Source organism: Thamnophis sirtalis, unplaced genomic scaffold, assembly GCF_051295495.1.
Source record: "Thamnophis sirtalis isolate CommonGarterSnake01/CBP01778 unplaced genomic scaffold, rThaSir2_p1.2 scaffold_9, whole genome shotgun sequence".
Taxonomy (NCBI): Eukaryota; Metazoa; Chordata; class Lepidosauria; order Squamata; family Natricidae; genus Thamnophis; species Thamnophis sirtalis.
In genome coordinates this window covers 29,353,530-29,376,219 of record NW_028261389.1, presented here as the reverse complement: position 1 = coordinate 29,376,219, position 22,690 = coordinate 29,353,530, and the positions used below count along the sequence as shown (strand labels likewise).

At 36.9% G+C, this 22,690-nt stretch overlaps 1 protein-coding gene across 2 annotated transcripts; it reads right to left on the bottom strand.

Moving 5' to 3' along the window:
• Positions 1 to 6,463: 6,463 nt before the first annotated feature.
• Positions 6,464 to 22,335, bottom strand: EIF3L (eukaryotic translation initiation factor 3 subunit L). 2 transcript variants are annotated; one of them, XM_087723174.1, is made up of 13 exons: positions 22,186 to 22,335; positions 21,693 to 21,741; positions 18,684 to 18,894; positions 18,212 to 18,291; positions 17,174 to 17,235; positions 16,966 to 17,035; positions 16,202 to 16,275; positions 15,318 to 15,489; positions 14,943 to 15,097; positions 12,609 to 12,779; positions 10,403 to 10,900; positions 9,740 to 9,820; positions 6,464 to 6,675 (listed from the first exon to the last, which is right to left on the bottom strand). In XM_087723174.1, exons 1-13 carry the CDS (start codon positions 22,213 to 22,215, stop codon positions 6,637 to 6,639), a joined length of 1,692 nt encoding a protein of 563 aa, XP_087579300.1. In that variant the 5' UTR covers positions 22,216 to 22,335; the 3' UTR covers positions 6,464 to 6,636. The 2 variants fall into 2 exon arrangements, with proteins under 2 accessions (XP_087579300.1, XP_087579301.1); XM_087723175.1 differs by lacking the exons at positions 18,212 to 18,291; positions 21,693 to 21,741; positions 22,186 to 22,335 and having other exon boundaries at positions 18,684 to 18,893.
• Positions 22,336 to 22,690: the final 355 nt, after the last annotated feature.

The window sequence follows — 22,690 nt, the reverse complement described above, 5'->3', positions numbered from 1 at the left end:
AGGGGAAGGATACTGCAAAATCCCCATTTCCTCCCTATCTGGGACTCAGGAGGAAGAGGGGGCAGGGCCAGTCAGAGGTGGTGTTTATCGGTTCTCCAAACTACTCAAACTTTCCACTACTGGTTTTCAGAACTGGTCAGTACCTGCTGAATACCACCTCTGTACTTGAAGAAGGTAGAGGGAGTTTTTCAAAGGCATTTTATTCTGCAGAATAATATTGGGAAGGGTGAAATCATTTTAAGATTAAGCTCAGAGATTCCAAAAGTGGCATGATGCCAAGAGCATTCCAAAGCGAATTAAGGTAAATATTTTTCGTAATAGGTTAGAAATGGCAAGAAAAATACCAGACTTTTAAAATAACAGCGCTGACAAAACATTGGCACATCCATCTATTGACTGACTTTGAATCTAGCTTTGCACAAGTCAGGATTTTGCATAATGCCAATTTATAGAATGTCTTATTTGGCTTTGGTTTAATATGTAATATAAATAAATTACTATTTGTCAGCCATTCTGTAGGAAACCCAGCCATTATAGATTTTTCAACAAATTAAAGTTAAAATAACAGCAGATTAATGAGGAATTTTTAAAAAAATGGCAACCATAATGGCTGCTAATCAGAAAACATCAGAACAAAACTGAAACGGTTACTTCATAATAAGCCACTCACGCTATGGTGTTGCCTTTTTCTGAGTAGGTTGGTTCACTTCCATAAGAATATCAGGCTGAAATTGTCTATCACTTTATTTTATGAGTGCTTCTGAACACTATGCAAGACTTAAGAGGAATTGTTGAAAATACAAATTAGGCTTGAATGTATTACTTTGCTTCTCATTTATTTTTTAAATCTTTTTTTAATGAAATCAGATGGATCAGAGAACTACAAAGAGTGGCATTGACAGGTAGATTGATGCCTATATCCTCATACTGAGATTTTAAAGATGGCATATCTATAAGGAAGTGTGCCTTTGATCAAATTTACAGGATCTTGTGTCATACAACGTTGTGTATAAAAATATATCACTATAGTATTCTATACGCATGGCGTCTTGTTCGAACAAAATCATTTTTCATTAGGCACTTCCATGACATGACTCCAAGACCAGAATACTGATCACTATAGTAAATTAATACTGGGTGCAAGTGGGTCAAGGAGCCAACTTAAATTGTGATAGGTCACACAGATAGGTCATTTTGCTCAGTCAGCATCAACTTTACACTGGATCTGGTCAGTGTAAAGCACTATCTTCCTGTCAAGAAATGTGAAACAAATCACTTGTAGCACCAATTTTATTTCATGATTTCAGCCATTAAGAGTTCTGAAGGGGTTTTATCGTTGAGCTACATCAGCTCGGAATTTATTATGGCAGTTGAGCCTGGAGCTGAGATTTAAAAACAATGTGGCTATACAGAAACTTCACCCTCATTTCAACAATTGGGCTCTCTGTTAATGCGGCTACATACTTTGAATTCCTTTAGGTTCAGTTGGTGCCAGGCACAGACTGAAACAGCCTGTCCTTCCTCTGGCTACAAAGAGCAACTGGCCAGAAGGTCTTTCCAGAAGGTCAGCTGTGATGAAGTGAACCCGCCCACACCTTTTGCCACTTAACAGAAGTGTGATGCAGCAGGCATCAATGTGCAGCATGTGATATTTGTGTTCTCAGAAATTGTGGAGGGAATGGTAACAGGTGCAGTTGCAAAGACCACTTCATGTAATATTTGATCACACTGGCTAAAAGACAATCCTAGGCTAGATTTGAGAATGCCACCCGAACCATCTCCGTAACAAGAAAGTGCCTGAGGAGATACTTTTGGCTGTTTGAAATGAACCTATTGATCCATAAAATGCTAAAAAAGCTGGGGGGAGGGGGAAATAGCTGGGAAAAATGAAGAATAGCATGACACTAGGAGAAATTCTTCGCAGAACATGAACTACAGAGAGGATTTGACAAATTATTGGCAGATACATTTATCAAAATAACTTTTTTACAGTGACTTTATTTTTCCTCCTCAATGACAGACAGCGGGCTTGTTAACGCTAATTGCTGGGAAGAATGCTGTTATCCTCATGAACTTTCAACACCATCTACTTCAGTGTTTCTCAACCTTGGTGACTTTAAGTCCTGTGGACTTCAACTCCCAGAATCCCCCAGCCAGCTGACTGGGGAATTCTGGGAGTTGAAGTCCGCAGGACTTAAAGTAGCCAAGGTTGAGAAATACTGATCTAGTTGGTCACCATGGGGACAGAAATGTGGATTTAGTCATCCTATTGTCTGATGTGAATAGTGATTCTTATTTTTGAACATTGAACACGGTGCATGGTCAATAGCTTTTAATAAAAGTGGTCCAATAACATTATATCAAGTCTTATTTATCCTCGAGGCAATTTGGGATTATAACAATTCATATTATTTTTAAAAAATGATAAAATGGACTGAAAAATAGTGGCTAGCCAAAAATCACCTATAAAGGTTTGTGGCTGAGCAAGAACCTGAATTTAAATTTAAGTTCAAAGTTCTATCCACTATGACATAATCAATGCTACAACGTATACCTATAAAAGTGTATCAGTGACAAAAATGCTGCAAACAATTGAAAAATGTATTTTGCTGCACATTTTGAATCAGGAGATCATACACAACTAAACCTCTCCTAAAGCCTTTGCCCGCCAATATACTTTCTTTCTACACAAGTGGGAGGATAAAGATCTTTTACAAAATGGCTAAAAACTGCATTTCAGGAGGGAATGTAGGAGAGAAGGAAGGGGGGAAGGAAGGAGGAAAGGAAGGGGGAAAGGAAGGAGAGAAGGAGAAAAGAAAGGAGGGAAGGAAGGAAGGAGGGAAGGAAGGAGGGAAGGGGAAGGAGGGAGGGAAGGAAGGGGAGTAGGAGAGAAGAAACGAGGGAAGGAAAGAGGGAGGGAGGGAAGAAGAAGTAGGACCGTTGTAAGATAAGATGGATCTATGAGCCAAGGTGGCGCAGTGGTTAAATGCAGCACTGCAGGCTACTGCTAGATCAGCAGGTCAGCGGTTCAAATCTCACCGGCTCAGGGTTGACTCAGCCTTCCATCCTTCCGAGGTGGGTAAAATGAGGACCCAGATTGTTGGGGGCAATATGCTGACTCTCTGTAAACCGCTTAGAGAGGCCTGAAAGGCCTATGAAGCGGTATATAAGTCTACTGCTATTGCTATTACTGCTATTGCTATGGGATGATAAAAAAGCAATCTTCAAGTATATTGTCAACAGTAGGGAAAAATTGTTATAAATACATATTATTAATAACAGTTATGAGATCATATAATTGTGAATGTATATATGAAATTGATAAAATAAAATAATTTTTTTAAAAAAAAACTGCATTTCAATTACTGAAGAATTCCACTGAACAATTCAATCACTTCTATATAAACACATATAAAATCAGGCTTTTTACTTGCAAGCAAACACATACAAGACCAGGCTTCAAATTCCTTTTTATTATAATTTCTATTGAAGATTTTAATGAATACAAACTAATACAAATTAAAGTCAAAGCGAGAGAAAGGAAATAACAGAAAGTGAAAAGTGCAAAGAAAAAAGAAAAATGAAGGGTGAAAGAAGAAAATAAACCAAGAAGTAACTTCCAATCTTCACAAGTATAAATGAGTTTAGTAGGTCTTTATTACCCTATAAGATTACAAACAGGTATCTCTTCTTCCCATGACCCATTATTTATAAGCAAATGTACAGTATAAGACATCAACTTTTCAATCCTAGTGTCAGTAAAAAAATCCATAAACGGTTGCCAGAATTTCATAAAAACATACCATTTTAAACATGATCAAATAAATCAGCTTTATATTTCTTCATTTTACTTCTGAAAATCTGAATCTTTAATTCATTCAAATATTGTTGTAGGATGTGATTTCCAAATCTTCTTTGTTCCCCTCATGGGCCTCTTGACACTTGAACTAGCCTCTTTTGTAAATCCATTAAGACATTATCCAGCCATTCTCTAATTTGTTATTTGCATTTCCCCTTTAATTTTTAAAACTTGTCCAGATAATCAAATTGAAAAAGGGGTTTTCTTTTTGTCTTCAATCTTTAGTCCCCTCTAGTTTCCAAATTAAATCTAATTTCTTATCTCTGTTATGAGATAAGTCTTACAGTACATTGTCTTACAGTAGACAAAATAATTTTGGTTCTCACAAAAAGTTGTTTTATATAGTTCCAAAATCTTATAGTAAAAGTTTCAATATTCCAAATTTGTCTGTACCCTTAATTCATTTATAAGTTTCTTTGTTCCAAGTCTTAGCTTTTTGCAATTCATTTCAAATTTTTAAAGTTATAATTAGTTGTTCAGTAATGAAGACAGACTCACCAGGTGCTTTTCAAACTTGTTTTTGGAAGATCATGAATAGGTTTAAGATAGTTAGCTAAGAAATTTCTGAAGTGATTAGAAATGAGGTTAACAAACTTAGTGTTCTTTGAAAGATCCTGCCATCTGTGAGTTTGATTATTGATCCCTTCATCTGTTAGTACTCAAACTCATGGGAGACAAACTGTCCAGTGATCTCCTCATGAAGAGCAGCCATCTCCACCTTTGGTCATTGCCATGATCATCTGTGCTCTCCATGGAGACTTGTTTAGCTCACTATGTCTCTACCAGACGTCAACAGCAGGCTTCATATTCCATTGAAATATGTTCATCAAAGTATAGTTTTATAGTTCTAGAATATAGTTATTAGAACACTGCATTCCAATGCTGTTCGCAACAAAACAAGCTACTGAAAATTCAAGTCTTAGATATTAGACTGCAAAGGATAAAAAATTTCAATATTATTTTCTATCAGAGAATAGAATAGAATAAAGAATAGAATAGCTTTATTTGCCAAGTGTGGTTAGACACACAAGGAATTTATCTCCAGTGCCAGAAGTTAGGAAATCATCAACTCCTATGATTGTCACATTTGTCTGCTGTTAACACTGTGTTTTTCTGTAGATAGAATCTCTAGCAAGGAAGAATGGCTCTACCTTTCCAATTCAATATTGTTACAGAAAGTAATGAGTATTCTTGTAGGCGCCACATGGATGCTACCAGGGGCCCATAATGTACTTTTTAGATCCTATATGAACAGCTGACAAAGTTTTCTTTTAGAACTACTCATTATAACATTTGAAAATCATGTTAGCATTTACAAAATCCTGAAAAATGTATTTTTTTAATTTGTGCATTCTTGTTAATACACAGAACTCCAGCTGACTAATTAACACCTGCAAGAAGGATTTTTATGAAATGCTTTAGCTTTTCATCTTCATGTTTTAGCAAAGTGAGAACAATACATTTATTTTTCTATTATTGTTTTTCATGTTTTTTATCAGACAGTAAAACACAGATTCTCAAACTCTAAAGTGTGCCCGCTTTGTTACTTTGTGAACTTGTAATAGGAAAGGAGCTTGCAGATTTTCAGTTTTTCTATGAACTCAGCACTTCCTCATATGCCTTTTCTAAGAAACAAACATTTCCCAAGAGGTATTAGCTAGCCTCACTGAGTGTACAATTGAAAGAATTGGTAGTTCTAATTTCATGTGCTTACCCTCACTAGGAAAGCTGGAAGGAGTCTGGCATGAACAAATGGCTGATATTTTTTAGCAATGTTGTTTCATTATTGTCAAAAGCGTTCCATAACATGTGCTATACTTAGTCACATACTGAAACCCCCTAACATTTCATCCAATGTAAGCAAACAGACCTTTGGGCAGCCCAATCCTAGTATGTTTTCTAAAACTACCATGTTCAAGAGAATGATTTCCAATTTACATGGGACTGTAGTCATAATTGCTTTTATTTCATATAAAAAGACTGAAGGTTTGTTTGCAGTATATTTCAGTATGATTTTTAAAAGGGAGAGAAATTTAATCCTAGGGGATAAGAAGAGTGCTATATGTCAACTTCACTCTGATTTTGCACATTAAAAAAAAACAAGACACATGGATATTGCCAAAAATTATGCGTGAGCATCTCCATGAGGTCACCAAGAGCTGAGCCTGATTTAGAGACTTCACCTTTCCTGTCCCAGTGCCTTACATTAAAAGAAAAAGAAAAAAAAAACACATCATAAAAAATCTGGAAGATACTCTGAGGCATTCAATCTTAGAGGGATTAAATCTACAGTCTCACGGAAATCATTTGGACATGTAGCATTTTCTCGTTTCCTTTCTTTTAACAATGCAGGGCATTGTGGTTTTGCATTCTAAAGCTATAGGAGAAAGGGCAGGCTCACATTTTTGTGAAATCAGCATCAATACAGATCACATTTCAAAACAGAGGTGAAGACCTGTGCTTCAGTCCTGGCAAACACTCTGCTAGCTATCCAAAAACACTTCCAGTAGAATGAAAGTAGGAAGGCCCTACAACCAAGATATCAAAAGCAGCCAAAGATTAGCTATTTCTCCCTCAAAGGGACAAATGAACAAACTCCAGAGACACAAAGAAATGTCATTTATTTAATTAGACCTTCTAGGTTTTTTTGTATGAGCACAGCCATCTGCTGTCCAAGAAAAAATTGCAGAGATTACAGAAAATTCCAAAATTCTTAGCTCATATTTCTTCCAGGCTTGCCCTCTTCAAAATAGGACAAATAGCTGATGCAAGAAGTCTCAAGGTCTCTGGCCCATCTTCTTCAGGGTACGGTTCAACTGAAAGAGACAGACATCTAATTACAAGTTAACTGGGGGAGGGGGAGATAAATACCCTCATAGTTAAGCACTTCAGTGTCATTGCCGCAATTATACATTCTCCAAACAATTGTCTGCATCCTACCAAGAATGCTGACTGCAGCTGAATAAATCAAATCTAGCCCGCATGCAGACTGCTAAGGTGGACAGATTTGAGGTCAGACCACCAATGTATTTGTAAAAAGAGATGAGCATCTGCAAATTATACAAACTGTAAATGATTTTATCCAAATTTCTACTGGCAAAATTGTTTAGAAATAATCATTTCTGGAAAATGACTATTCAACTGCTAAAAAAACAACCTAGAAAAAGAATTTTGGGGTTATTGAAATTGGGAGATTCATAGCAAAGATGGTGGTTGCAAAGAATTCGTACTCATTCATCCAGCTGGTCATCTCAAAACTTTTTACTCTTGGGATTGCTTTCAGAAACCTCATTAGACAGTATTATTTCATCTCCTGCATCATTTTCCAAATTTTTATGCTATATTATGCATTTCTAGAGACTTCCTTATTCTCTCCTTCACCAATCATGTAATCCCCACTCATGCAAATGTGACCAATTAGTTATGTATTCTGAAGGTGAGTCAATATACTACATTTTATCTCCTAGTTGGTGGGACGCAGGGAATTGTGCTGTACATGAAATGTGCAGAAAAAATTTAAGATGTGATAGAGATAGATATGGAGAAAGATTATTCCAAATTATGACATTAGAAAAGCCACCCAATAAAGTGATAGAGATCAGAATCATGGAATGTTTTTATTATTATGGAGTATTAACTGCTGATTATAATCAGTGTTTGCTGCAAGAATCACAAGTGTAGAAATAAACAGATTGCTTAGCAAATGGCTCAGTAGTTAGAGGGAGGATGTGTGATATGACCTTGATTGTTTAATGCATTTCTAAAGAAATGTGTAAGGAATGCTTTGTTGCATGTTGTTGATTGAGAACCTGAATAATTTCATCAAATGTTAAATTGTATGGTGCAGCAAAATTAAATGAATTTTTGCAAGGAAAACAGTGAACAATGATGAATGGCAAAATGAGGGAAAATAGACCAAGTAGATGAATTTTTGAATCGTAACAAATGCTTAGATAGGAAAATGTAGAAATTTTAAGATGTGTAAATACTAGGAGAACAGCACTGAGCAGTATAATCTATTGCAAGAAATTCATCAGAAATAGCAAAAATAGCTGCATAAAAAGTGTGCTTCTGCCCACTTTGTTATATAGGAGTGAGATTCGGATATGTCAAGAGAAGCATAAAGCCAAATAGAGTGGGAACAGTGTACTTAAATATATGTGATAAAACAAGGAAATAATTAGAAATGAGTGGACACAATAAGAATGTAGACTAAATATAAGAGATCAATATGTTGAATTGGTTTAGCCCTATAGAAAAAATAAATGATCATCAAATTGCAGGTAAAAAATAACACATGGGTTAAGAGAAAGGGAAAGACTGAGAAGAAATTAATAAAGTCCTGAAAAAAAACACCAGAATAATAAAAGGCATGCGTAGATATGATGGAAACAAAGATGGTTTGTATGTATTTTGAAAGGGAAAGGGAAATGCAGAAGTGGTGATGATATAAATTAAAACCAGCTGCTTCCTTTCTCTTATTTTAGATGTTTCTTTGGTTTATTGATTCTTATTCCTTTCATCTCCTTACACAATGATGAACCTGACAGGGAACAACATAATGGGCATGCATGTATAAAGTTGTAAGATTTTTGTGATCAAGAAAACCAACAGAAAGTACATATTACAGAAATTAATATTTACCATTGCTCAACTATATACAATATATTCAAAATAATTCAGCCATTTCTGTTTAAACCATTTGTTGTACCCATTGCTTGACAGTCACTGCAAAAATAACTCCAACTGGCTGTTGTAAGTCACCTTGTGATCTTCATTAGACAGCCCAAAATTAGCATTTTCAAAATTAAATTTCCCTGGCATTATTTGTAACATAAGCTGCTTATATCTTGGCAAGCCTCTGCAAAAAAAAGTTGCAGTCTAGGAGAGCATCCTTCACCGACTCTGACCTTTCATTCTTATAAGGGCAAACTCTTTGTGCAGTAGGGATCCCCTGACCCCTACTTTTCAACATAACTACAATCATGCCACTTAAGGCAATATGATATCTACAATGGCTAGGATTAAGTAAGGCATCTGAAGAGCATAGTTATAATTGAGGCCATTTTAACTATGCATTACCATAGTTAGCCCTTATGAAGCTGGCTGGTATCTTGGTTTTATTTTAAAAATAATAATGATAAAAGTGCACCACACAACTCTGAACAAACCTTGTATATACAATTTGTTGATTACAAGTAATTAGGAACTGAATTCTGGTATGATGGCAAAGAAGGGTTTTAGAACTCTCCATTCTTGCTCTTCTATCCAGAATAAAAACAAAGCAGGCAATTCAAGGAGGGGGGAGCCGTCACCCCCTCCACGAGAGCTTGCCAACTCCCAGCAGTCTGACGATCTTTGAGGGCTTAATCACAAGGCAGCTTTACATGATGCTCATCTGATAGCTTCCCTCCATTTTTCCACCATGATCCCATGTTAAATGACCTCAATAGAGAGCACTGAGCCATTTGTTTTTTAAAAACAAAATAGGAAGTAGGGATAATCATTTTACTTACACATACACACACAGAAACATCTTTACCCCTTTGGATAGATTGCTGGGTAATGCAGTGACCTCTTCAGGATAGCTAAAACAGCCATATTTTGCTCTCTGGGTGGCAAAATGCATGGGATCTTTCTGACAACTCCCTTTTCTCACAGAAAGAGGGCAGCAATGCAAGCAATTGCTTCATTTTGGGGTTGCATACAAATACTGTTTGGAATAACTGGTGCTCTTTTAATGTTTGACCACCTTTGTATGGAAAGAAGCCCAGACTGAAGCAAGAAAGAAGTGTTTTAAGTTTCATGGCCACCAGGTTTTGGAAACAATGCCATTTATTTGTTAATAAGTTTCGCTTGTGCATTTATCCATTAGCTTACCTCTTCAAACTTATGAATCTGACGGATGAAGAAATCCCCATAGCGCCGAGCAACTTTTGTATCTGCAATATGGATCATGTCCTGCCAAAAGGCAAGTAGAAGTTAGCAACATATCCAGATTCTGCTAGGAAACATCTGCTGGGTATTATGTCTGCTCTAGGCTGGGATTAGGGTTTTATTTTTATACTGCCTTGTATCATATGCTGAAACATGACATGTTTGTCCAAATTAGGATTTGCTGTCATGAAAACAGACTTGTCATGTTACCTGATATTATCTTAGGCTGGATTTAGTCTGTTTTAGTCTGTTTGGGGGTTTCTACCTGAAGCTCATGCCCCTAAGAGAGGTGGCCTAGTGATCTGGTCTCACAAGGGAAGGGTTTCAGAGAAGGGATTGCCCCCCCCCCCCACTACTTCTATATGGCCCCTGAGAAAGAGTCAAGGCAAGGGAATGTGGGAATGTCTCATTTGTATATCAGTTTCCAACACAGATTAATCTCACGTGTATAAAGGAACTCAAACCCAAGAGAAGATGTAAATGAGTTTGATGATGATACATTCCAGTTGTTGGGATGTATCCTGTTGACTGGAGTTCAGTACATCTAAATAGTATCAAGTTCAGGTACTATGTACTATTGTCAGAAGGGTTGGAGAAATGTCAAACCTTGTCAATGTAGAAGTCCACCTCAGAAGCTGACTGGAACTCTCCATCCAAGGCGGAGATGCCACTTGTCCAGACCAGGTTTTTCATTTTGTGTTTGAAGACCAGCAGTTGGATGCAGAATTCTTGCTCTGTGAGGTCCAAGAAGCCAGCCAGTTTAGTCACAGGCATAGTAGTGTACAGTTTTAGGAAACTGCGAATGGTGGACAGCTGAGCTTGCTGCTGGACTTCATCAGCAAAGACCTTCAACTGCTGCAGGTATGGTTCCTTATGATAATTGGGATGCACATTGTCGTAGTTGGGTACTACGGGCGAAACAAATTTGGGACAAGAATAGCTGAACAGCTCCTCATATACCTGGGGGTCTCCCTTCTGCATCCGTAGCATCTTATCCCCATATTTCTCTCTGAGCTGCAGGTGAATGCTTTCATCAATGCGCATTGGATACATGGCAAGAGCAATGGCCAGAAGAGCATGCATCTGCTCATTTTGCTTGTTAATCTGAAAAATAAACAATTCCCGTGAGAAACATTAGAGTTAAGTTACACTTCACATCTAAGAAGATATGTGTGTAGCAGCTACTTGCCAAGTAGCACACCCTTAAGTCTCACTTTTGTCATGAATGCATGGGTAGCTTTCCAAAGTAAAAACTAAGCAAGCAAACGTACACTGACACACAAACTGAAAATAAAAGCTGCCCTGATCCATTAAGCTCCCTGAACATAGACAGTGGCATCATTCTAGTTCTGCTTAATAGACCAAGTCCTTTGGATAATTGGGTTAGCTTAATATAAAGGGATTTTTTTAAAGTGCTTTGAAATATACATTGTATGCTTTTGGTGTCTTTAAATAACTATTTTTAAGTCTCTTGCCTATTCTTGCCCCCGCCCCCTTCTAAGGAACACTTAAAAAATAAAATCCCAAAGAGTTCTCAGCTCTTTGAACATTAACTTTGAAGACCAATCCAATAAGGAAAGCTGTCTATGAGAATTCATGACAGAAGTGATTGCCATATTTAAGAAAATAACAGCAAGAATAGGAGGAACTGAGATACCAACTTAAGCATATGCTGGTAGGAATTTCACCAGACAGGATATAGTGTATTTTTTGGAGTATAAGATGTTCCAAAGTATAAGGCGCACTTAGCTTTTGGGGAGAAAAACAAGGGGAAAAAGATTTACCTCTACCTATCAACAAATTGCCTCCTTGGAGAAAACAGCAAACAACCAGTTTCAGTTTCAGCACAGCCTGATTAGCACAAGCAGCTGATTGTCGGGCCTCCTTATGATCAACTGTTTCAGGCTGCAAAGATTGCCTTTGCCTATTGCCGCCTCTGCACCCCCATTTTCGGTCTCCGCATGCCTCGTTTTCGGCCTTTCTGCATCCCGTTTTCTGCCCGTTCCAGGGATCAGAATGGGCCGAAAATGGGGCGCACAGAGGCTGAAAATGAGGTGCACAAAGGCAGCAATAGGCAATGGCAATCCCTGCAGCCTGAAACAGGTGATGGGGAGCCCAATCCAACTGACAATCAGCTGCTTGTGCTAATCAGGCTGTGCTGAAACTGAAATGGGCTGTTTGCCGCAAGGAGGCAAATTGCTGGGAGGCAGAAGCCAGCAGGTGGACGGGGCTACATTCGGTGTATTAGATGCACCCAAATTTTCACCTTGGGTGTGTGTGTGTGTGTGTCATATACTCCAAAAAATACAGTACATTAACAAAGAGTATAAAGGTTTGCACCATTCACAATAAGGATCTGGTCCCATAGAAACAAATTTTGAAAAAAGTATCACTACATGAAAGGATGGGAAAGTGGAGAGGGCATCAGCAGCACAACAGCAGACTAGGGAAATAGACACATTAAATCAAATTATCAAAGTGTCCAAAAGTGAAGACTGAAGTTTGATATACCTAGGGCAAATGAAAAGGATCAAAGAATTAATACTCTCCTGAAAGATTTAATCAGTTACATACTGGATGCATCTGGCAGGAGCTATTGATGCCAGGTAGGTAAATATGGCTCAGCTAAACCAGAAAGCATTTGTACATTTTTAAACAAATGACTTGAACTGAAAGCTGAAAGCTGGGTACAACATACTTCTTGATATCAGTGAAAGAGATACTGATAGAATTGGGCTGAAAGAAGATCATTGGCACTATTCACAAACAGGAAAGAATTGTCAAGGAGGAGAGAAGCCTTTCTACATTTTACCATTTCATATTTGTAAGTTGTTCTCTGGAACATGCTCTTGGTCCTCTGAATATAAAGCAGAATATTAGCAAAGACACGGATTGCATCTTGGTAGCGTCGCATCATGAAGTATGCAAAACCAACATAGTAATAGGTGGTAACCTGGCATTCTGGCACTCGTGAGTACATGCTCTGAGAAGGGAGAAAGGAGACATTGCTCAGCACAGGAGGAGTCAAGAAAGAAATGCTATCGGGGGCTACAAAGAGTGAATAGCATCATTCCAAAGGCTATAATGTAAGGACTTGGCGGCATATTTACAATTAACAAGTAAGCTCAAAATTTCTATTGCTAAGTCAGACAGTTGTTAAGTGAATTTTGCTCCATTTTACTACCTTTTCCCCACAGTTGTTAAGTGAATCTCTACAGTCATTAAATTAGTAATACGGTTATTAAGTGAATCTGGCATCCTCCTTGAGTTTGATTGTCAGGTCACAAAAGGTGATCACATAACCTCAGAACACTGCAGCCATCATAAATATGAGTCAGTTGCCAAGTGTACGAATTTTGTTCATGTAACCATGGGAATGCTGCAATGGTTGTAAGTATGAAAAATGGTCATAAGTCACTTTTTTCAGCGCTGTTGTAACTTCAAACAGTCACTAAATGGACTGATGTAAGTTGAGGACGACCTGTACTGCTCTATAGTGTCTCTGAAGCACTGCAGGAAGCAGAGCACCTCCTTATTCAATCTTACTGAAGCATTTTAATCCTACAATTTTCAGAGAGATAGGCCTGTTAAGTTCCTTGCAGCAAACATAAGGAAGAGAAACAGAGTACCAGTGGTGGGATATGACCAGTATGCCCTGGTACGGGCGTACTGGTGTCTGCTGGGAGCACCACCTGCCCTCCTTACCGGTATTTGAGCTGTTCGGGGCTTACGCGCATGGAGCCTACGGCGCCTGCACGACACTCCACCAAACAGCTGGAACATTGCGGAGGCATCGTGGAGCATCACAGGCGGTAAGTACACATGTGCGCGCTGTGTGCATGTTGCGCACGTTCATGTGGTGGACACCCAGCCCCGTTGCACTGTACCAGTTGCAACGGGATCCGGAACCCTCCACTGCAGAGTACCTTAAACTTGAGCAACAAGATGTTGTTATTTTATTCTATTTAAACCAATCTATGATTTTAAAAGCAAATGTATTCAGCATTTTTAACCCAAACTTGTTCATATATATTTTAAAATAGTTATCTTCAGCTAGCTGGCAAAAAAAAGAGAGGCAGAGATACACATTTTTCTCTGATTAAAAGGTACAATGTAACAATTTCACCATTGTAGAGATCTCCTATTACAACCTTCCCCAACTCTGTACTTGACAGCAAGTAGCTGTCAAGGGAAATCATGGCAATCCTGTGTGAAATCACAGGGACTGTTTATTTTCAGCTCAAACAGAGCCCAAATTAGATGGGGCTATATCTACTGTATACAGATTACTGTTTTTCCCCATATTCGCTTGTTTATAATATACAATTTATATGATTTATTTGGAATCAAGGGAATAGTAGATTTATAGTAGGGGAATAGCAAGGGGAAAGTAGGTTGGATATAAGGGGAGAAGCACAGCTAACAGTCACCAGAGAAGAAAAGAACTAATCTTGGAATATGCATTAATTTTCTAAATTATATTAGCGTTAAATATGGGTTATAGCTTGAAAAGTACCATTTTGTATGAAATGCAAAACCTAAACAGTAACGGATGGCTTAGTATTTAAATGCCTGAGAATATAAAAGCAACAGAAACTTTTAAAGAGACTCCACATCTCTTTTCAGTACAAAGAATAAAAGTAAGTTGGAAATCTCATCGTACAGTTATGAGACATCCAACAGGCTCAACCTGACAACTATTGTTTAGAGAAAAAAACATTTTGCAGAACATTTAGCATCCTAGCAAACAAAATCTATACATTTATATAATTATAGCTGTCCAGAGCCATATTCATGAGACGGATTGTGATATAAATCCATGCAAATAAATAAATATTCCAGAAGGGAAATGTCCTTTAAAAAAAGTGCAATTTTTTAAAGAGCCGAAGTGGCGCAGTGGTTAGGGTGCAGTACTGCAGGTCACTTTAGCTGACTGTTATCTGCAGTTCAGCGGTTCATATCTCACCGGCTCAGGGTTGACTCAGCCTTCCATCCTTCCGAGGTGGGTGAAATGAGGACCCAGACTGTGAGGGCAATATGCTGACTCTGTAAACCGCTTAGAGAGGGCTGAAAGCCCTATGAAGCGGTATATAAGTCTAACTGCTATTGCTATAACTGCTATTAACACAAAAGTGGCTCTTATTACCTTCTTGTTAAGCTCAATATTTTCCAGAACCTTGATGGCTTGATAATAATCACCCAACAATGAATGGAGGCGCAGCAGGCCCACAAGGCTAAAATAGCCCAACATCTTATATAAAGAATGACGACCGTATTCTCCAGCAACACTCTCAGGATCACCTAAGGGGAAAAAAAATTGAAACTATATATGTGAACTTTAATGCAACAGTGAAAATGCACATTTCAATCTGCCAGCTTGATTCCTGATCAGAATGAAACAGTTGAAGACATGATCAGAATGAAAATTGCTAGACCTTCCTCATGAATAAATTACTGGATAATTATTATTGATAATTGATCATGGGAAAGCCCACTCATTTAAAAATATTTATTTCCTTACCTCCACTGGTATAGACTTCCAGTTGCCTGTTGATGTTGGATTTGTCCACTATGGAATATAACACATTAAGAACACTGTGGACATTCCAGATCTTAGGATTTAACCTCAAGAAATCAATTTCTTCCTCAGATTTCTTGGCAGTCTTGCAGCGATACTGACTGTAGGACTGAAACTTTACAAGGATATAGAGAATGCAAGAGAAAATTAGGATGGTATTATTTTCCTCCTTGGATTTTTTTTATATAACCAGAATAAAAATGAAATGACTGAATAAATTGGAATTATCCAAAGACAAAAGGGAGAAAGGAAGAACAGTTCATCAATGAGTACCAATTTTATGTTGCATTTAGTTTGCAAAACCAAACTAAATACTATTTTACAAATGAAAATAGTAAAGTTTCCTCAGTGCTAATTAGAAACCAAATTGTAGCTCTAACAATTTGTAGGAGGAAAAGCAAATCATGTGAGAACCCTGAATAAAATTACAACTCATCATAAAAATATTATTCAAGTCACTAAAAATAGGCATATTTGTATCCAAAATATCTATAGTATATGTCAAACAGAGCTGGCACAAAACAGATTTTAAATTCTGTCGAGCACACAAAATTCCATACAAATTGCAATCTTATATACCTGTATAAAAATAAACCCTTCTTTCTATGCATATATATATATATATTTGGATATCTGCAGTGTTCCAAGACCCAAAAAGAAAAATATAAACATTCCAACCACAAAGCTGCTGGAAGTCTTACTGCTTTAGGAAGTTTTTTGCAAATTACTTGCATGCTTAGTATCTGATTCTAGTGATCTTTGTAGATTTTCATCAGTGTTAAAAAAGGCACGTGGAATAGATATAAGAGAACAATCCATTTTTATACCTGATATATAAATTCATCTATAATATCCCAGAGCCACTGATTGGGTAGTTCTAGAGGAGCTGGGCCATCTGCATCTAGAAAGGAACATTCAAATAGAATATATAGAATGAATAATACAAGACAAAGAGTCTATATGTCTTTGTTCTCTCCACATCTTACCGATAAAATAATTAAGAGGAGATCCTGGACTATTGACTGCGCAGTTCCAAAACAAGTTAGAACCTAGCTTTATAGCATTATTAAACCATTGTGCATTGTGCTAAAACCCTTCATAATGTAATTTATTTACAAATTTGGGGTGGGGGTGGGGGGACACTACATTGCTGCATTTTCTAACAGAATTACTTTTAATCCAAATTAGATCCCACCATTAGTTAACGAACACTGAATATTTACTAATTTAACAGCTTGCACTATTGCTTCTTGGTTTAATTTTACATGCTTGTATTGTTTTCTAGGCATTCTAAGTAAACACTATATCATAGCAGATCATTTCTTTAACAGAACGAAATGTAAAAAGGAAAAGAAAAAAACCAAACAGAGATGTAAAAAAATCAGAATAAAGAAAGGGATTTTTCTTTTAAAAAATGAAGATATACAGTACTAACAAAAGGGGTCAGAGAGCTTCAGAAGGCTTCTGGGAAAAACACATTTGGGAACAGAGTTATATATTAAGATGTTAAATTGAATAAATGCTAATATAAAAGATATATTCTTATTACCCCTTGTACAATACAAAGAATTATATAATTTTAAAGACTCACTAAGAATGTAGTTGAAGAGATTACAGTAATTGTAATAAGATTCAAATCTTTGTTCCAGGGTTGGGCCACCCTGCAATAAATGAAGAAAAGAGTAAATAGTTGTCTGAATTTCTAAAATGAATGAATATATGGTCTCAGAATTCTTAGCAAACAGTGAACAAAAAATAAATGTATTTTTCACTAAGGACAATCTAAACCTGATACTCACACTGACTTTAGCATAGATGTGTCTGTAATACAACTCCTTGTACAAAATCAGGAACACAGCATCTACAAGTAAAGAAAATTTATAAATTGTTGTGTTTGTATTTGCCTTTTCATTCAATTGGTTTTCAACTTTTCATACAAGTGAAAATTATAAAATATATCAGAAATCCAAAAATTGTGAATGTATATATGAAATTGATAAAATAAAATTTTTTTAAAAAATTCCTATAACAAATACAGGTCAAAGCCTATCAACAGCATGATTCTCTGGTAAATAAAATTTCATATGCTATCTGAAAGTTAACAAATATGATATGCTAGAATATGCTACAAATACATTTTCATCTGATTACAGTCTCTCTTGCTAATGAGCATCTGAGATATCTCATAATTGGTGATCCTACACTGCCATTAAGATCCATTAAATGCAACTATAATAAAAACAGGCTATTCTTATTTTGATAAAAACTAGTCATGTTGTATATTAAAATTTTCAGTATTGTACTACAGTATAAAATCTTCAAGCATCAAGTGGCATTGTCTTCAAGCATCAAGTGGCATTGTTAAAATTTTATTCAAGGATACTGAGTGATGCAAATAGGAAATGCGGTTAAGATAGGAGATTTCTTCTGGCAACAGAGACCCTCTAATTTGTTGAAAATATAATATCAATATCTTAATACAGTAGGATAGGATGCAAAAGTTCAAGGACAATATTTCTTTATACCATCTTATAAATTTGTCACATGTCTCACAATTTCAGTACAAAAAACAAGCCAGGTATACGATAAAAAAAGAATAAAGTCTTCTGCTGAATCTCAATTTTAGGCTTATCATATAAATGTTGGAAATGTGGGTCAAATCAGATCACATGTGACATATCCTGTTACATTAAAGGAATCATTTAGAATTAAGAGAGTTCAATGCAATTCTTAAATCTGTCTTCTTCAATATGTACTGTCGTGTCCCCCCCCCCCCCCAATTACTCTTCCAATACAGGATAAAAGTCAGAAAAACATATTCTATTTAAAATTCTTACCATTTCCAACCTGTGGGGCAATAGCTTCTGCTTCTGGCCACGGCGTGTTTTTAAAGAACCTTTCTGTTAGTTTGGTCCAACTGCAATACACATCAGTATTTAGAAAATCATGGCATGACTGATTATAATAAACCTATATAACAAACTACCACAATTTACATGACCCTCTCTCACTTTTTACCAACTCTACATATATAAAGATTTCCATGAGAAAAGTGGTAAGAAAGATGCTAAAGAAAAAGATTTTTCAGTGGTATATGCCATCATGTGAGCAGATGGCACATTACAATCTTGTTCTTTAGCATCTTTCTTACCATTTTTCTCACATCTGCATAAACTTTAATTATTTACAATTATATAGTCACAATTATATAGCTCATTAATATTTTATCTTTTTAAATATAATTGAACCATAATAAGAACTATCCATACTGATAATTCTTGCTCTTTTCTGAAGCAAAAGAAATCCTACCTGTTTTCATAGATGTCTTGGATCTCATACACCTTCTGATCAATGACATCACTAGATATGCGACTGGCCTGAAGCTCATACACTTTCTGGTCAATCAGATCTGAAACAGTCTTATGAAAGTACTGGATAAAATTTTTTATCACTTCTGGAATCACCTGAAACGTTTGCTGTTCATATTGCCGTTCATAGGCTAAATCCTGTTTTGGATCTCCTATGAAATACAAGATATAACAACTATATCAAAACATAACATCAGGAAGACATAGAATAGTAACATTTTAAATCTAACATTTAAATGCATGCATCTGTTTTAGAATCCTCATTTTTAATAAAATTCTTCAAATACGAACATGGGCAGATGCCAGAAAGGAGGAATGAGAAGAGAAATGATAACCTACTGATGATGCCATCCATGCAAATTTCATTACTTGCAACAATATATTATGATGAAAATATATAAAAGCAGCATTCGCATGATGATATCCGTCTGTCTGTCTGTGGCTCATAGCCCATCACAGGCCACTCAACACTTTGGCAACATTAGGGTTACTGTGGAGGCTAACAAACATGAATATTGATGATGTTCGTCCATCATGTTTTAAGAGGATCTTGACATCTAACAAGTTGTAGGTTGTCTATGATGTATCCGCAGGTGGCTGGTAACATCTATACAGGCATGAAATGTTCTGCCACATGTCAGGCAGACATGTGTGGGCACCATTGTTGGAGCATTTGCGGCTCTGGTTTTGCGGATAAAATATATAATAGCAGCATTTACATGATGATATCTATCTGTCTGTCTGAGGCTCACAGCCCATCATAGGCCACTCAACACTTTGGCAACATTAGGGTTACTGTGGAGGCCCGCAACATGAATATTACTAAACAAGACAACATAGGTCAGAGGAAAAAAAGTGTATAGAACAAGAGCAGGCATTCTGAAAGGCCCTCGAAAATGTTTTTTGCTGATGAGCTTGGGGATCCCATGAATTTGGAGATTGCTAAATGTGTTAGTTAACATTAGATGCATTCCTTGCATGCTTTGCAGTCATTCCATCTTATTTCTTGGGTTTTTTTTAACCTTGCTTTTATATTGCTTTTCTACTAATTTAAGTTGGGCTTTTTAATAGTATTGATGTGTTTTGTTCTACTATGGATGCTATCCAGCGTCACAATGTGAATTTAAGCCACAGTATTCTTGGTATCTAAGTCAGTAACATTTTTTCTTAATTAAAATTTGCTTTTCAACTGGCAAATTCAGAAAACATACGGAAAGCTTTTTTTTCATATTCTTAAAACTACCCGAAGAAGTAATTTGTTTTGGGAGAGAGTAATTGCTCTATAATCACCCAAGTGAGTTCCATAACTGAGTGGACATTTGAATTTGGACAACTTTAAAAAATATGTATTAAATAAAATCCCATTATTCTTAAACCAGCCAATCTGAATAAAACACCTACAATAGATTACAAGAATGCAGATCCCTTTGGAAGATATATCGCATTAGACCTAATTCTAGAAGGGAAAAAGACTTGATGGACAACTTCGAATTGAGAAATGTTTGGTGAGAAAGAAACGCAGAGGCATATGACCTCACCCTTTTTTCTGATGGACATCTATCCCTTTCAAGGATTGATTTTATACAAATCACTAATGATTTATTTTCTAGGGTGAAGAAGACAAAGATTGCGGCGAGGGTCCTTTCGGACCATAACCCAGTTTGGACAGAATTGGGAAGGGTAGTGCAGGCAAGAAGATCTTGGAGGTCGAATGAGAGTTTATTTAGATATGAAAAGTATATTAATGATTGTAAAAAATTGCTATCTGAATACTTTGTTCTGAATAAGAATAAGGGTACTTTCATGGAATTTGTATGGGATGCAAGCAAAGCGTATATGAGAGGAGTACTGATGAATATAAACAAAATACATAGACATAAACTAGGGCAAAAACGAAAAGAATTGGAAGAGGAAATTAAAAGAAAAATTTGAAATGTATCCAAATTGTGTTATAGAGGGAAGGAGGTGTTTTAACAGGAGGAGATTTAAAAGGCATTCCGGGAATTTTTTTTTTTACAGAATTGTACAAAGGGGACAAAATTAAGGGTTTAGATATAGACAGATACTTAGATAAAGAGATAATACCCCTGGTTAGAGAAGAGTACAGGCAAAAGTTGAACCAACAAATAACCTCTGGGGAAATCCTGCAGGTAATCAAACAACTAAGATTAGGAATAATGTAAACTGCTTAAAGTTTGAGTAACGGCAAGAAGCTGAGTTCAACGTAGAGACTTTACTGATTTTTTTTTTTTTAATTTCCTTGGTTTTAATATATTTCAGAGTGTGTTTGATAAAAAGCTATACCGTGTACGGGCTCTGGGAAGTCAGGGGGGGAAGGGAGATGGGGTCCTAGGGGGGAGGGGGGAAATATAGTATGTGCTGGATTTTAAAAAAAGAATGGAAAGTACAAGAATGGAAATGCCTAGGAGTTATTTTGTATAGCCAGATTGTTTTAATCTCTAGTTTCCACTCAATTTTGTTTTCACGTTTTAGCCTACCACTGCAAATTAAAAGCAATTGGCAAAGAAACAAACCGGGAAAAAAATTAAAGTTGCTAAACCAAAGATAGGTCAAAGTACTTTCTTTCCATAAGAGAAAAATATCAAAAGTTTAATAAAGCACATAGTTATCCTTTTTTTTTTTTGCTAGAAGTGCTTTGAGTCCAGCCCACTTCTTTATTCAATTTCTAGCAAAAAAATATATGGATAACTATGTGCTTTATTAAACTTTTGATATTTTTTTCTCATGGAAAGAAAGTATGTTGACCTATCTTTGGTTTAGCAACTTAAATTTTCCCCAGTTTGTTTCTTTGCCAATTGCTTTTAATTTACAGTCGTAGGTTAAAATGGGGGGGGGGGGGCTGTAGCACAACACACACCTAGGATAGTATTCTTTTTCTAACATAAATTCGAAGTAGGAGGACCATCAACACGAAAGTATACAGACTCACCTGTGTGTAAATCATAATCCCCTGTATAAGCATATGGATCGTAAGAGCCCTGCAAAAAGAGAGTGTGGGAAGGGAAGGCTTGAATCTGGTACAGATAACACAGTGCAACATATTTAATCGTTGCCCCCCTCCCTCTCATATGTGGACACCCACGGATTTGGAAAACAAGACCCTTATTCTCGGCTTTGCTTTTAATAACAACTCAGCCTAGTAACCCCTCTTCTTTCCACTACAGCAGGGGTCTCCAACCTTGGCAACTTTAAGACTTGTGGACTTCAATTCCCAGAATCCCTCAGCAAAGCAAAGCTGGCTGAGGAATCCTGGGAGTTGAAGTCCACAAGTCTTAAAGTTGCCAAGATTGGGGACCCTCTGCACTATAGGGAGGCGCCCGCCCATCCCTTTTATCTGAAATTGCCAAGCAAAACCATACACGAAGGTCCCCACTCCCACACGCCAATCAAGACCTCGGTGAATAGATACGTAAAGCTTGTACCTCTTCGTAATCGTCCACCGGATACGACATGGCGGGCTTAAGAGCACGGAAAAAAGAGAACGCACACCGCCGAACAGCCGACCGGGCTGAGAAAGTTGCAGCAAAGAAAGTCTTCCGGCAACCGAATTTGTGGAACTTCCCTTGTAAACCGGAAGCCGCCGGTATAAAAAGTCCGTTTGGCGGACAACTTAAAATACTGTAGGGCTAAGCGGGACCGTGTTAATCTGCTGCCAATGCGAAGAAACGTTCTACGTTTGTATGTTATAGGCCTGACGGCAACCACGCTTAAAAAAAGGAGTGTATTTGGTACAATACTGTTAATTCTGTTATGAAAGAAATGCGGGTTATAAATCTAATGACTAACAGATCTCTGTTAGATGAAATCAAAAGACCCCTAAAGCATTTATCTGATCTTCATCATTGATCACCCAGTTGCAAGATGGCAAGCAGGGTAAAAATGTCACAAATTTCCATTGGTTTTTAGTGACCAGAATTGATGGGATTT